At 37.6% G+C, this 16,707-nt stretch overlaps 1 protein-coding gene across 3 annotated transcripts in view; it reads left to right on the forward strand.

Annotated features, from left to right (window-relative positions):
- ttc7b (tetratricopeptide repeat domain 7B) overlaps positions 1 to 16,707 on the forward strand; it is a 55,325-nt gene that overhangs the window by 19,358 nt on the left and 19,260 nt on the right. For all 3 annotated transcript variants that reach the window (XM_051133028.1, XM_051133029.1, XM_051133030.1), the window contains exons 6-17: positions 1,003 to 1,081; positions 1,349 to 1,521; positions 2,179 to 2,242; positions 4,162 to 4,299; positions 5,194 to 5,277; positions 5,770 to 5,874; positions 6,023 to 6,140; positions 7,435 to 7,492; positions 7,616 to 7,688; positions 10,500 to 10,660; positions 13,615 to 13,731; positions 14,544 to 14,641. In XM_051133028.1, the coding sequence (XP_050988985.1) occupies positions 1,003 to 1,081; positions 1,349 to 1,521; positions 2,179 to 2,242; positions 4,162 to 4,299; positions 5,194 to 5,277; positions 5,770 to 5,874; positions 6,023 to 6,140; positions 7,435 to 7,492; positions 7,616 to 7,688; positions 10,500 to 10,660; positions 13,615 to 13,731; positions 14,544 to 14,641 (1,268 nt within the window). The remainder of the gene's footprint in view (positions 1 to 1,002; positions 1,082 to 1,348; positions 1,522 to 2,178; positions 2,243 to 4,161; positions 4,300 to 5,193; positions 5,278 to 5,769; positions 5,875 to 6,022; positions 6,141 to 7,434; positions 7,493 to 7,615; positions 7,689 to 10,499; positions 10,661 to 13,614; positions 13,732 to 14,543; positions 14,642 to 16,707) is intronic.

Consider the following 16,707-nt stretch of genomic DNA (forward strand, 5'->3'; position numbering starts at 1 on the left):
TCAGTGGTTAAACCCCAGTTTTATAAAGCTACAAGAATACTTTATGAATACTTTTTTTCTTTTTTGCTTTTTTACGGTTGAACCACTGATGTCACATGACTATTTTAACGATGTCCTTACTACCTTTCATTGCTTTGACCCTGGTAGCTCCCTTGCTGTCTGTGGAGGGTCAGAAATCTCTCAGATTTAACCAAAAATATTTAATTTGTGTTCCGAAGATGAACAAAGATCTTACCGGTTTGAAAGATCTTTGAGGGTGAGGGTGAGTAATTAATGACAAAATTTTCATTTTTGGGTGAACTATCCTTTTCAGGGCACTGAACTGAACTGTGATTTTTAGCAAGTGCTACACTTGGAAACAATAGACACTTATGGTTTAAATACAGGTAAATCCATGTGATTCTTCAAACTGATGCTTGAATTGACCATTTTATTTGTTAGCTCTGTTTTTCTCCGTCCTCCTCATTCTCATCCCTGTTTCGACTCTTCTGTCTCTCTCAACAAAACTTCTGTACTGCTTCTCCCTGCGTGCATCTCTGCAATGCTTCACACTTCCACAGCCTATAAACTATATTCTCTGGTCTTTTACACATGTCTGTTCATGGTGTGTGTGTTTTCTGAAAAGGCTGTGGGAATATCGCGGTCTGATGAGGATATTGACCCCAGTCATTGACAGGCGCTAACACATTCACAGGTTGTGCAGCGTCCATATAGGTGCTAATTTTGACTTGCACTGTATCCAGAACTCATTTAATCGATGTGCCCTGCAGGCCCTGATAACTTCCTGTCCAGTGATAAGTAACTGCTTTAGTTTGACTGCTTGATGCTAGAGCTCATTAAATCATGACAGTGGTCTGACCAGTCCTGAGGGTGTGTGAGGGTGTGAGTGTGTTTGTGTAAGAAAGTGAATGAGAATTTTTGTTGATGTCAGCCATCAGGTTTTTTTCAACTCTCTAGAAGTGATTAATGGATCTCTTTTCTCTCCATTTCCCGGTGCTGCAGTAACCTGACCCGTGGTGTCGGCCGGTTCCGAGAGATTCTCAGAGCCGTTGAGACCAGAACCACTCAGAACCTGCGTATGGTGAGTTTTTTGTGTGTTTATGGTTTTGTGTTGTTGTCTCTGTCTAAAACATCAAAGAAAGATCCGTCATTATCCAAAAAAAAATTCATAATCCCTCCATGTAGATTACTTCTGCTATAGCAGGCAACCTAATTCAAAGTTAATTTTATGTAATCATACCTTTTGGAAGTTTTCCGAGGCCCCCTATTAGGCCCTGACCCCTGGTTGAGAGCCACAGGTCTAGAATCTGAAGGTGTACTGTATGTTTGTGTGTGTGTTTGTGTTTAGACTATCGCCAGGCAGCTTGCAGAGATTCTGCTGCGGGGCATGTGTGAACAGAGTTACTGGAACCCACTGGAAGACCCCCCTCACCACTCCCCATTGGACGACCCACTCAGACACACCCCTCACACCAAGGACTATGCCCTCAGTCGCCGCCCACGCATCTACTCAGGAGAAAAGTAGGACATCTAATTCAAAATAGCATAAATACTGTAGAAGTACATTATCAGTCAAAAGTTTTTGAACAGTACGATTTTTAATGTTTTTTTAAAGTCTTTTCTGCTCACCAAGCCTTCGTTTATTTGATCCAAAGTACAGCAAAAACAGCGGAGTAGAATTTTTTCAGGTTACTTTGATTAATAGAAAGTTCAGAAGAACAGCATTTATCTGAAATAGAAACCTTTTTGTTACATTATAAATGCCTTTATCATCATCTTTTGATTCATTTAAAGCATCCCTGCTAAATGAAAGTATTAATTTATATAACCTATATTATTATGTAAACAAAAACTTTTATTTTGGATCAAATAAATGCAGGCTTGGTGAGCAGAAAAGACTTCTTTAAAAAACATTAAAAAACTTTTGACTGGTAATGTATGCATAATACTGCAGAAACACATTTTTTGCAGTACACACGCTGTTTGATGTGTATTGTTCAAAAATTGTTCATTTAATTTATCTTGTAGCATGAAAATTTTAAAAAGGGGTGAAAAATTATTTTATCAGAATCCTGGAAGTTGTTTTTTGTTGCTGTATTCATGATGTCAGATGGAAAAATTCATGATGGCCTTTCTCTCTCTCTCTCTCTCTTTCTCTCTCTCTCTCTCTCTCTCTAGTTTGTTTTGTCCACAGGAGAACACAGAGGAGGCCTTACTCCTGTTGTTAATCAGCGAGTCAATGGTGAGTAGCAGTAAAGATCCTGTGACCCTCTCAACTGCTGTGGTTTAACCATCAGAAAAGGATAACATGTAAATGAAATCAGCGTGGTCTGACGCTGCAGGTGTTTTGGCATGAAAGGCCAATCATAATGGTACTGAAAGCAAAGCTGGAGAACCAGAGATGCCTTTAGCTTGAACTCAGCAGAAAGTCTCATTAGAGCTCTTGCTTGTGGCTTTTTTCTTTCGTTTCCTTTACACTAACCATTCAAAAGCTCTGTAAGTGGGTTATGTTCAGTCGTAATGAGTTTTTACTTATGCACAGTGTGATTAAACAATGTTTTACATTTTAAGTTTTGATAGCCCTAGCATACTACACTTCTGTTCTTTTTTGTAAAAATTATGAATAATTTGATCAAGGACGCATCAAATGAATCAAAAGTGTCAGAAAAGACATTTATAATGTTACAAAAGATTTCTACTTTAAATAAATGCTGTTTGAAACATCAAAAAATCCTGTTTCCACAAAAAAATAAAAAGACAAAATAACTGTTTTTGACTTTGATGATAACAAGAGATTTTTTTTCTTATGCAGCAGATCAGCATATTAGAATGATTTCTGAAGACTGGAGTAATGGCTACTGACAATTCAGCTTTGCCATCACAGGAATTAATGGCTTTTTAAAATATATTAAAATAGAAAATAGTTATTTTAGTTATTTAAAAGATTTACATACAGTCCACAAGACCCAAAAAGTGAAATTATTAAAATAATCCCTTGGTTCTTAATACTATGTGTGGTTACCTGGATGATCTACGACTGTTTTTTGTTTGTTTTGTGATGGTTGTTCATGAGTCCCTTGTTTGTTCTGAACAGTTAAACTGAGCACTGTTCTTCAGAAAAAATTTCCAGGTCCTGCAGATTCTTCAGTTTTCCAGCATCTTTTGCATATTTGAACCCTTTCCAGCAGTGACTGTATGATTTTGAGATCCCTCTTTTCAAACTGAGGACAATTGAGGGACTCAAACACAACTATTAAAAAAGGTTCAAACATTCACTGATGCTCCAGAAGGAAACACGATGCATTAAGAGCCGGGAGGTGAAAACTTTTGAACAGGATGAAGATGTCCAAATTGTTCTTACTTTGTTGAAGTATAATTTTTTTTTTGCCTTTCGGAAGCAACAGAACACACTTGCATGTTTCCCGGAAGACACATTAAGTACAATTTACCTTAATCTTCAAACTTCAAAAGTTTTCACCCCCTGGCTGTTAATGCATCGTTTTTCCTTCTGGAGCATCAGTGGATGTTTTTTAATAGTCGTGTTTTCACAATTGTCCTCAGTGTGAAAAGGTGGATCTCAAAATCATACAGTCACTGCTGAAAAGGGTTCAAATATGCAGAAGATGCTGGAAAACTGAGGAATTTGCAGGACCTGGAGGATTTTTCTGAAGAACAGGGCTCAATTTAACTGTTCAGATCAAACAAGGGACTCACAAACAACCATCACAAAACAAAAAAACAGTCGTAGATCATCCAGGTAACCACATACAGTATTAAGAACCGAAGGTATCCAAACTTTTGAAGGGGGTTATTTTAATAATTTCAGCTATGTTTTGGTCTTGTGGACTATATGTAAACATCTTTTATGTAAAATATCTTACCCAGGACAGTACTAAATAAAAAATAACATGCATTTTGTATGATCTCTCTTATTTTGTTCAAATTATTCACGTCTGCAAGGGGTTCCTGAACTTGCATAAAACTGTGTATTATAATTATGTTTCACAATATTGCTATTTTGACTCTATTTTTGATTAAATAAATGGTGTGCATAGGAGATTTATTTCAAAAACATAAAAAATTGCAAACTTCAGAACAATAGTGTAGTGTAAACCTGTCTATTTGGAGGAATGTGTGTATTAATTTCTGTATTTATAATAGGCTAACAGAGATGCCGTGTTGAGTCGGATCCCCGAACACAATAACGACCGAATCATCAGCCTCCAGAGCGCCTCGCTGGTGTATGACCTGCTGACCATCGCGCTCGGCCGCCGCGGACAGTATGAGATGCTCTCAGAGGTGAGGTCCTGCCCACACGCATCGCCATGTGAAAGTTCAGGAATACTCCCTCAGCGGGACGAGTTAAACCACCTGGTGTGGTTGCTGTGGTAACAAAACCAGACCTGCACTCTAGACTGCACTCCCTCTGTGTGAATGTATATGTCTGCGTCTGGTCTGGAGGTTATCACAGTGTGCATGTGAGTTTGTGGACATGTAACAAACCTGAATGCAGCTTCAGTTATTTATAATTTTATATAGCTTTTTTTTGTATTCAGAACTAACCCAGATTCAATATTAGAGCACAAGTCTGCATTCGTCCAAATTAAACAGAATTATTAATAACTTTGTACGTAACATTTTATTTTTGTCGTGGACAAGCCTCAGTGTTTGTTTTCAGAAGCCTGGCCTATTTAGGACAGAACAGGCAGGCAGAGAAAAGCATTTTTAGTGTATGTGTGTGTGTGGGTTTGTAGAGTGATGTTTTCATTAGTGTACCTGAACAGATTTTCCGCTTCCGTCTCCATCTGTTGATCATGCTGTTGTTGCTAATGTTGGACTCAGCATAACTTTTGCTGTGTCTTTTATATTCAAGGATTTTATGGTTGTGCAATCACAGGGCCCCTGGAGCCTGCCATATTTATTGTGTGTGCCCTCTACAGGGTCGTGTGTGTGTGTGTGTGTAGCTGTTTGTTATATAGATCTAATTGTTCAATGAATTGCTCTCTGCTAAGCTGCTAGTGTGATTAACTGTAAAGCCTCAGAGACACACTGAATGCCTGTGGCACTCTGGGTAATCTTCAGCAGGAGACATGGCCTGACTCTGTGTTTGACCTTTGTGTGTGTATTTGTCAGGGGTCATAATTATTGTTCTCAGTGCTTATCTGAGGTTATCCTAATATCTTTTCTCCACAGTGTCTCGAAAGAGCCATGAAGTTTGCCTTTGAGGAGTTTCATCTCTGGTTCCAGCTCGCTCTTTCCCTAATGGCTGCTGGGAAGGTTAGTATTACTTTTCTGCCCTCAGTGTATCTCAGAGTTCCCATAGTCACGAAAAACAGAGAAACATCAGGCAATTTTAAAGTTGTGATTTCAGTGAAATGAAAAATTAGATTTACTTATATTCTCTTATGTGGCACCAGGGCTTGGGCCCGTCATCGCTACTTGCATCTATAATATTTACATATATATATTCTCTTATTTATTTATTGGGGTCAGTAAAAATGTTAAAAGTTTTTTTTTTTTTTTTTTAAAGTCTCTTATGCTCACCAAGGCTAATACAGTTTTCTACTTTAACTTTTTTTCTTTTTTATTATTAATTTTAAATTATTCCTGTGATGCAATGCTGAATTTTCAGTGTTTACTGTTATTTCTTATTAATTGAATGAGTCCTAAATAAAAGTTATTATTTTCCTCAAAGCAATCTTACTGGCCCCATAATTATTTCAATATCTATATATCTATATGTGTATATTTGTGTTTGTGTTTATGTAGTCGGCTCGAGCAGTGAAGGTACTGAAGGAGTGTATAAGACTGAAGCCAGACGATCCCACCATTCCTCTGCTGGCAGTCAAGCTGTGTATTGGAAACCTGCACTGGGTAATGAAAGAGGAATCATGGGAAATATGCACCGGCTCAACCGGAGAGCTGATCCTGACCTGTTTATGACTTTGTAAATCCATTGCTATTAGACCGTCCACGAACAGTGAGATGGTGATGACATGGGGTGTGTATTTGTGTGTTTTAGCTGGAAGAAGGCGAGCGCTTTGCTAAAATAGTGATTGATATGGGTGAGAAGGCGGCTGAATTCAGGGCCAAAGGCTATCTAGCTATCGGTCTTGTCTACAGCCTGAAAGCCACAGATGGTAAGCATACTTGCAGTAGAACGCACTGTATATAACATTGTTATACCCTTATAATACCATAATCTTTACTGTATCCTTTGTAACACGCGCTATACCTTCCCGATAATCCAACTGATGATGATGATGTTTTTTTGTAATACTCCATACGTCTCTATAGCAGTCTATATGGTCTCCTTCATTCCTTTATAATGCTGTATACTCTTTCTCTACCCTCTAACACATTCTGTACCCTCACAATATTCTTTTATGCTATATATTTTTTTCTCTACCTTATATAAAGCACTTTGAACCACTCTATAATCCCTATATAATACCCTTTCTTTGTCCTCTATAACACGCTATATAACCTTGGTAATTTATTAATATTTTACACACTATTCTATATCACTCACTCTGTACCTCTCTGTATGTCTATGTTGTCTTTTCCCTTTATAATTTGCTCAGTACTTTACCATCCTCTGTCCTTTATAACAAAATATACTATTTCTTTAATCATATAATATAATGTTTCATGTTTTCTCCACCATCTATAACGCACCAAATACTGTCTATAACACACTATACACTTTCTATAATCTTGTATAATGCTTTATTTGTTTCTCTATATTTTATGATGGTGATTGTCAGCCTTTTAGATTCAAAGGCCCACCATTGTCTAACATTATACAAAGCCCCCCATATTGGCTAAGATACTTCCTCTGGTATTTCTGCTATAATTATGACAATGTGTGACAAATTCTGACTTGTTTATATATCAAATTAATTAAACAATTTATTTTGAAATTCTGTAAGATTCTGATTCTCAAGATTGATTCTGCATGTTTTTCAATAGAATTTTTTTTTGTTTTAATAATAAATTATTTGTTTAATAAAATGTACTAAAACTTAAGTTTATAATGAAACATCCACTTGGATGTTTCTGGCCCCTGCCTCTTTGTGAGGAACCTCTGTTCTGTACCGTTTCTGTAATCGATTTGTACGTTTCCCTTTCTCTGCTCTTATATAACACACTTTAAATATGCTCTGTATTTCTCTGTAATGACTTTATAATGCCTTATACACTTTCTCTGCATTCTATAACATGCTCTCCTTTCTTATATAACACACACTGTCGTACTCTGTAATGACAATTACATAATTTAATAATCACTCTGTAATGCTCTATATATTATGTCTGTCCTCTGTTACACACTCTATAATCCTGTGATATCCTTTCTTTAACATTAAGGTATTTGAAACTTTGCTTTCTCTTGTTCCTACCATCTTTTCACCTCTCTGTTGTCTGTCTATACAGCATCTCTTCGAGGAATGCAAGAGGAGTATCAGAAAAAAGCGCTGAGCGCTTTCCAGAGGTGATTTTCAGACTGTCCTATATTTTTCTCTCTCTCTCTTACACACACACTGATGAAACGCTCTGTCTCTCTCTCTCTCTCTCTCTCTCTCTCTCTCTCTCTCTCTCTCTCTCTCTCTCTCAGGGCACAGAGTTTGTCCCCCACTGATCATCTAGCTGTTTTCTACCTGGCACTGCAGCTGGCTGTATCACGACAGGTAGGAGAATCAACATCAGCGGCTTACACGCATAGGTAGTGAGACTGAAAACATCTCACTCTCAGATGATGGTCTTCTGCAGTTTGCTCTTGATACCTAGGTGATGCCTATAAGCATTTAATATAAATTCTTATTGATATTTATCACAATATCATTTCATACAATTAATAAGGAAGGACATGCACTCCTCATGTTTGGTAAACCTCGGGAATGAATGTAATCAAAACTTCTTGATTTACTACTAAATTCCACATATTAAGCAGTGGTGTTCTGAAACCTAAACTGGACTGAAAGAGCACTTTAGCATCAGAGCTTAAAGGTGCACGCCATTGGGTGAGAGAGAGAGAGAGAGAGAGAGAGATGCAGAGCAGAGCAGGGGGATGCGAGGAACAAGATTAAGAACCGCTGCTTTAGAACATTGATTTTGAAACTTCTGAATCCATTAGAATTGTTAGAAAACAGAATTGGGATTCATATAAGATGGATTTTTTGCACCCCTAGTTTTGATGGCAACAACTCTTCCTCTTTTCTAAAGCAGTGCAACATGGCCTCGCCCCCTTTGTTGCATGTTCCCAGGGGTGGGGTTTATGTAAAATTGAGGGTAGTAGAAGTAGCCTGGAAGTAGCTTGTTGTAGTTTTTACCAGCCGTGTTTGTAGGCATTAAACTGCCATAATTTTAAAAGACAATATCTCTGTTTGCATTGAACTTTCAGTATAATAACTTTGCAGGTATTGTTTATGATCAGACAGCAACAGTACAGTACTAACTAAAGTGAAAAAAGTGAAATCACATTCAACCACCCCATTAAATTTTTGTGTTTTTAAGCATTTTACATTTATTCCAAAATAATCACTTCAGGCAGTAACAATTTAAACAATTTATTTTTATTAGTAAACCTCGGTTCAGCTATTCTTTTTAATAGTTAATTTTTAACTATTTTTGAATTTTTTTGGATCATCACGGACACAGAGATTTACTTTAAATTTCACCAAGCTGATTACTCACTAAAAACTCTCACAGATCATGTTTTCATGTCATTTTAATTTGTAACAAAATGGTTATATCTAAGTGTGTGAGTTGTTTACTTACTTTTTTAAATTAGCCTTCTCATTAACACAATTATATTGTTCATTCAGACTAATTTGCGAATGCGTGCAAACAGGCGAGATTTATCACATGAACCAATCACATTCAGACATAAACAGTCATATCCAATCATATCGCAATGGAGGCATTACCTTCCCTTAACTTTTCCCCATTAATTCTCAATTACCCTCCACCAAACTCACCGCACGCTTTAGGGCGTCTGTTAAAACTTAATGGGCTCAGGGGAGGTGAGAGAGACTCCTGCTATAACTTTACCTGCGAGTGTCGCTGTTGGACAATGTTTCTTTAGAAAAACAAGTGATTTATACACTTTTTAATGTTATAATTTATAATATTGGCGTTGTTTTATTTTTGTACTACTAATTTTTTCTCATCCAATATTTTGAGACACTGCCTCCCTTGCCTCCTCGGAGGAAACACCTCTTATATTACAGGTGCATCTCAATAAATTAGAATGTCGTGGAAAAGTTCATTTATTTCAGTAATTCAACTCAAATTGTGAAACTCATGTATTAAATAAATTCAGTGCACACAGACTGCAGTAGTTTAAGTCTTTGGTTCTTTTAATTGTGATGATTTTGGCTCACATTTCATTGTCTCAACAAATTAGAATACTTCATAAGACCAATAAAAAAAACATTTTTAGTGAATTGTTGGCCTTCTGGAAAGTATGTTCATTTACTGTATATGTACTCAATACTTGGTAGGGGCTCCTTTTGCTTTAACTTGCTCTCATCTGAAAAGAGGACTTTGGACCACTGGGCAACATTCCATTTCTTCTTCTCCTTAGCCCAGGTAAGACACCTCTGACATTGTCTATGGTTCAGGAGTGGCTGAACGAGAGGAATAAGACAACTGTAGCCAAATTCCTTGACACGTCTGTGTGTGGTGGCTCTTGATGCTTTGACCCCAGCCTCAGTCCATTCCTTGTGAAGTTCACCCAAATTCTTGAATCGATTTTGCTTGACAAGCCTCTCAAGGCTGCGGTTCTCTCGGTTGGTTGTGCATCTTTTTCTTCCACTCAACTTTCTGTTAACATGCTTGGATACAGCACTCTGTGAACAGCCAGCTTCTTTGGCAGTGAATATTTGTGGCTTACCCTCCTTGTGAAGGGTGTCAATGATTGTCTTCTGGACAACTGTCAGATCAGCAGTCTTCCCCATGATTGCGTAGCCTAGTGAACCAAACTGAGAGACCATTTTGAAGGCTCAGGAAACCTTTGCAGGTGTTTTGAGTTGATTAGCTGATTGGCATGTCACGATATTCTAATTTGTTGAGAATTGGTGGGTTTTTGTTAAATGTGAGGCAAAATCATCACAATTAAAAGAACCAGACTTAAACCACTTCAGTCTGTGTGCACTGAATTTATTTAATACACGAGTTTCACAACTTGAGTTGAATTACTGAAATGAATTCATTACACATTTTAATTTATCTTTTAAAATGTAAACAAAAAAAATGTAAAACAAATAAAAATAACAGTTAATTTAATAAACATAATTATTAATAAATATTTGCTCAATAAATATCAATATTGATTTATCACCCAACCCTAGCCACATCTTACTCTTCTTACCATGCAAACTTTATTTTGTCTCTCGTTCTGTGTCTCTCCCCAGATGTCAGTCTATTATTTTTCCTTCTCTCGCTCCGTTTAAACAATCATCTAATAAAAGCGTCTCTTGTGTGTGTGTTCATGTCAGATTCCAGAGGCTCTCGGTTATGTACGACAGGCATTACAGCTGCAGGGCGATGATGTTCATTCGCTGCACCTGCTGGCCTTGCTGCTGTCAGCTCAAAAACACTACCACGACGCTCTCAACATCATCGAGATGGCCCTCAGTGAATACCCTGAGAACTTCATGTGAGTCCAACACACTGACAGTCACTGTCACACATTATCTAACCTCTCAAGCTTGTACTTAGATATAGCTTTGTTTTTTGACTGCTCTGAGTTGATACAGTTGTCAGCAGCCAATCAGAGAACAGGAAAGAGCCTATTCCTGGATCAGAGAACCAGTCAGATGATTCCACGTTCTTTGCACAGCATTTGTAAAGCCTCACACACATATACACGCACGCACGCACACACAGTGGCAGGCAGTGTTTAGACATTTAGAGGCATGCCACAGTGCCCACTCTAATGAGAATGTTTGTGTTTGCTGTAGCAGCTGGGATAGATGGCTACATATCTGCTACTGGCATCTTCAATTAGACGAGTTAGAAGAATGTGTGTGTGTGTGTGTGTGTGTGTGTTGGATGTTTGAAGCACTGGGCAGTCCCCACGCAAATTCCCTTCTCATTCGATTTGATCAGAGTCCCCTCCATCTCTGTGTTTGTGTGTTGTCGCCCTTCTGGCTGTGTGCTTCAGCCACTTACATAATAGAAAAAAAAATACAACAGCTTTCTTTTTCCTCCAATCCTGTGGCCCTCTTTTTCACCCTGTTTTTCCCCCGCAGGGTTTTCTGTGTTTGTCCAGTTTGTGTGTGTGTGTTTCCATGCATTTTGCTTCATTGCCTTGAAAGGAAATGCACCAGAACATCCAGCCCTCCTTATTCCACACACACAGACACTCGCGACAGGATTAATTCAGCGGTTGTGTGGGCGTCCTAGCGGCGTAGTGTGCAAATACAGCAGAGATGAAAGCGCGGCTGATGAGAAGGTGCCATCAGCACTCTGAACTCAGATCAGTGTGGCCTTCAGAGACCGCAGCGCGTTTAAAGCTCTAACCGATCTCGGTTCAGCTTAGAGTTGAGCAGCTGTAACGACAGCGGGCTGTTGAAGAGCAGTCTCTATATATGGTATCTGCTTCACACATGCACACACACACCGGCTGGATCGCTTCACATGCTGCCATATCTGATTATAGAAATGCCCATCTGCACTCGTGATGGTGGGACTTTCACTCGGCAAAAGCAGATCTGCTGTCTGCAGAAATGTGTGTGTGAAGTACAGGTGTTATTGGGGGATTCTGTGAGCGTTCCAAAAAGATTAATAACAATAGACAAGATGCAACACACCACAAACAGCCATCCACATATGCACAATATATAAAATAGCACTCAGTATAACAAAAAATAATTTGGGTTATTGTACATATATTGGTATATATACACTGTAGTTAAGCTATACATCACAGGAATAAATTACATTTGAATATATATTCAAATAGAAAACAGTTATTTTACATTGAAATAATATTTCACAAAATTGCTGTTTTTTTCTTTTTTTCGGATATTATGCAATTCTATGCTCATTTCAAGTTACTCTATTAAAATAGGAAATATTTATGATCATTTTTTCCTATTTTAAAGTGTTTATAAATTTTATTTATTCCTTGCCATTGGTGTCAGTGTCACATGATCCTTCAGAAGTCAATTTAATATGCTGATTTGGTTCTTTTATTAAATTATTATTACATTTTTAATTTTAATTTGTTTTACTTTTTTTGTGAGAATAGTCATACATTTTTGATGAACTTTTTTTTCTTAATAGAAAGCTCAAAATGACAGTATGTATTTGAAATATAATCTTTTGTAACATCATAAATGTCTTTACTGTCACTTTTGATCAATTTAATGCGTCCTTTCTGAATAAAAGTATTTTTTCTTAATCCTCCTGACCCCAAAGGTAAGGTAGCATTTGATGCTTGTAGCATTTAAATGATTAATTTTAATTTTTAATGTATTCAGATAATTAAAATGAGCTATATTTTGGCTAATGGTCATGACATGAAATGAATTATTGGCTTATCAGTATTGACCAGAATTTATTACATTGCACAGCACATTCATAATATACAACACAAAACTCAATATAATGCAAATGTGACCTTGGACCAAGAAAAAAACCAGTGGACAAAATCAGTCATAAGGGTCAATTTTTTGAAACTGAGATTTATACATCATCTGAAAGCTGAATAAATAGGCTTTCCACTGATGTATGTTTGTTAGGATAAGACAATGTTTGGCCGAGATACAACTATCTGCCTAAAATCTGTCATGAAACATGATCTTTATTTAATATCCTAATGATTTTTGGCATAAAAGAAAAATCGATAATTTTAACCCATAAAATGTATTTTTAGTAGCGCTGTCAAACGATGAATTGCGATTAATCGCATCCAAAATAAAAGTTTTTGTTTACATAATATATGTGTGTATACTGTGTGTATGTATTATGTATATATAAACACACAAATGCATGTATATATTTAAGAAAAATGTTGTTTATATATTAATATCAATTACATGAATATAAATATATACATGCATGTAAATATTTTCTATATATATATATTGTATGTTTGTGTATTTATATATACATAATAAATATACGCAGTATACACACATATTATGTAAACAAAAACTATTATTTCAGATACGATTAAGTGCGATTAATTGTTTGACAGCACAATTTTTTTGCTATTACTACAAATATACCCGTGCAACTTAAGACTGGTTTTGTGGTCCAGGGTCTCACATACACAATATTCAATACATAATTCATTCACAATAGACCATACTACACGCAGTAGACCTGTGCAGTTGAACACAGTATTCATGGTTTATTGTAGTTTGTTGTATCATACAGAGAAATCTATTGATTTGCTCTGTTGCTATTTCTTTGAAGTTATTCCAGCAGAAAGTGCTGAATCATCTTGACTTTGTTTTAAAGTTTTGTATTTGCTGAAGAGATTTATGCTGATTTATCTTTATCTGTGTTCAATAACCACTCTTCTCTGTTTATTAAACACTTCATTAGACATTCTGATGGATGGAGAGCGATGCTAAACACTTTTTTTTCCTCTCCCTGTAGTCTGTTATTTTCAAAGGTGAAGTTGGAGACGTTATGTCGAGGTCCAGAGGAGGCGTTACTCTCTTGCAAACGCATGCTGCAGATTTGGAAGTCCTGTTACAACCTCACCAACCCCAGGTACATACACTTACACACATACGCACTCCAGCTGTTGACACATGAATGCTAGAAGCTCAAGTGTCGGCACTCAGCATCACGCGTAAGACAGCACAGCATGTCTCTCTGACTGTGAGGAGCTCACCACACCTTCATTAAAAATAAATAAAAGCACAGCTCATACCACTGCTGCATACTATGATTCAGTCCTCGCTCTCTCGTTCTAATGGTTGAAATTCCAGCCCCCCGCTGTCAGAATACTCCAGCTCTTCCTGTCAAACTGTCCTGAACTCAGTACCTGGTGACAATCCACCAGAGACCAATTAGTGCCTGGACACTGTAACCAAACTCTGCCACTGCCACAAATTCAGTGTCCCTCCCTCCAAACCCTGGGTAGCGCCACTGTGTCAGGACCACTAGAGCTTGTCCTTCCTAAACCCCACTGTTAATACTCAAAGTCATTCTCGAACCCTGAACAGTTGCCACTCCGACAGATGTTTTGGGGCACCCTCCAGAGACAGTAAGAGGATGCGGAGTAACCACCTACTGTAGCAATGTCCTGACAACCACCAGTAACACCCTAGCATCCAGGCGCCAAGTCTCCTCACGTTTTCTTCTAATTTTCTTCTTTTCAGATGAATAGTGTTGCAGAAGCATTGTGGTTGTGTGTGCAATCGCAGTGTGCCATGAGATGCTGAGTGAAATTTCTGAGGGTTTCATCATTCTGTGTGTATTGATGTGCAAGTATCACGTCGCCTGTCTGAGTGCTTGACTCGTTCTCTAATTTTAACGTCTTAATTGCCTCTTGCTTCTCATCTTATGTGTGTGTGTAGTGATTCTGGGAGGGGGAGCAGTCTGTTAGACAGAGCTGTTGCTGACCGTCGCCAGCTGAACGCCATGACACTACCTGACTTCAGTGATCCAGAGACAGGTGAGCGAGCGCACATACATAAATGAATGTCCACATATTTATATCTGTATTGTTATGGTGATAACAGCCCTACCCTTTTTGGTGAATTTGCATCACCATGACAACAGACATCAGCTTTGCTGTCACTTTATCTGTATTTCCTGCATATGTATCTCTCTCTTTCTCTCGCAAACACAGGTTTAGAATTAAAATGAATGCCCTAATAAGCTGATGGGTTAATGCACTGTACTGTACTTTTATTTGTTATATTTTTAAAGCTGTAATCCTTGTAGAAGGATCATATCATGAAAATTTTCTTTTTCGTTCTATGAAAACATACTGTATTTATACTCGGAGCTCTTCTTTTGCAGTCCAAACAGACCGTTTGGGTCTGACGTTGACCGTTCGCAAACTGTATGATTGACAGGTGATCTGTCCAATCATAACGCAGAATCTGCCATTTTGTCTGACAAGCAAATCAGATTCGAGAGTAGATTAACTTTGGTGGACTTTAACTTGAAAATTAAATGCATTCTGATGTTCATTCGTTTTTTTCGTGCTTTAAGTAAAGATGATCGGTTCACGTGTCGATTGATCCAATCCGGTAATACTGTGATCTGTCACGACACATTAAAGAGCCACAAAACGATATTTATTGAATTTCTTAAAAAATGATAACATTTTAAAGCTGAGACCTTGTTTCGTACCGGAAGTTACCTGGGCTGTCTTGTCTGTCGGCTTGTTGTCAGTTTCCTCTTTGTTCCGCAATCTATTTTTCACTGTGTGAGAACATGTAGAGCGACATTGTTCACACATATATCAACAGTAACTACGGAGGGCGGGTTTTTGCGAAGGGTCAATTTAGTGTTAAGCAACTGCCAAGTCGTGGTAAGGTGATTAGAAGGAAATGGGATGGATGGTATTATTCACCCAAGAAAAAAAATGTGGTTTAACCTCTTTAATTTCTAGAAGAACAATGGGCTTTTATTGAGAATGAAAAACTGCTTTGTCTCATTTCAGTTACAGCTAAATTTACATGAGTTTCCCAGAGTCTTGTGCAGCGAATAGAGTAATTAGATAAAGAGGGCTGAGATGAGGCAGGTGTTTATTTGCTGTGTTTGCGCAGCAGTGACGGTGGAGGGTTTCTGTGCTGTGTGTGCAGACAGTAAACATGCCATCTTGCCTCTGTGATTCAACGGTTACCCATTTTCTTTACATCCTTATCTTCCTGTTCCAGCTGTTCACTTTTATTTTATTTTATTTTATTTTATTTTATTTTATTTTATTTTATTTTATTTTATTTTATTTTATTTTATTTTATTTTATTTTATTTTATTTTATTTTATTTTATTTTGCCCATCGCCTAATAGTTGACTAACCGTTAGTCACAGGAAATCCACAGGAAGTGGCAAAGTCACGTAGTCTGTGACAGACAGATCGTTAGCGGCTGGTCTGTGTGGTAATACAGTACATTGGGCAGGACATCCCAACGCTCGCCTATCATTCATCAACATAAAATATGGCTTATCATCTAAAATATGTAAGTAGTAGCAACTTTACATGGGCGCTCAATCTAATGTTAACCGAAAAATGTGCTCTATTAAAGTGTCTGTGCGGAGTGTGGAAGGTGATTAGTAGCGCACTCACTGCATGACAGATCGAAGTATCGGTAAGGTCACTTGCTCTTAAAATAAATTTTTGGTCATACAGATAAGAGTAATACATCTTTCGAATCTGTGAAGACTCCATGTCTATTTGTGTGCACTCGCAATAACAACAAAACATTGTGCTTTTGTAAAATAATGAAAACAAATAGGATGCGCTTTCTGCCGTCTCGGTCTCTGTGAACTTGAGCGTGTCACCGCGCAACTCTGTGTATTCTTGCCTTGCATAGAGTGAAATGTCTACTTTTAAATGAACAAATTTAAGTGAAAAACAAATATTCTCAGATTAGGAGATGACAAGTCAGTGTCGCCGACTTCATCTCTGAAGCCAAAAACAAAAAAAGCACTCCTTACTGTTAATGCAGCCTCCTTACTGTTTTTCCCTTCATAATCATTACTTCCGCCGATGTGTTGTGGCAACAT

The sequence above is a fragment of the Labeo rohita genome, chromosome 17, assembly GCF_022985175.1.
Source record: "Labeo rohita strain BAU-BD-2019 chromosome 17, IGBB_LRoh.1.0, whole genome shotgun sequence".
In the NCBI taxonomy this organism is placed as follows: Eukaryota; Metazoa; Chordata; class Actinopteri; order Cypriniformes; family Cyprinidae; genus Labeo; species Labeo rohita.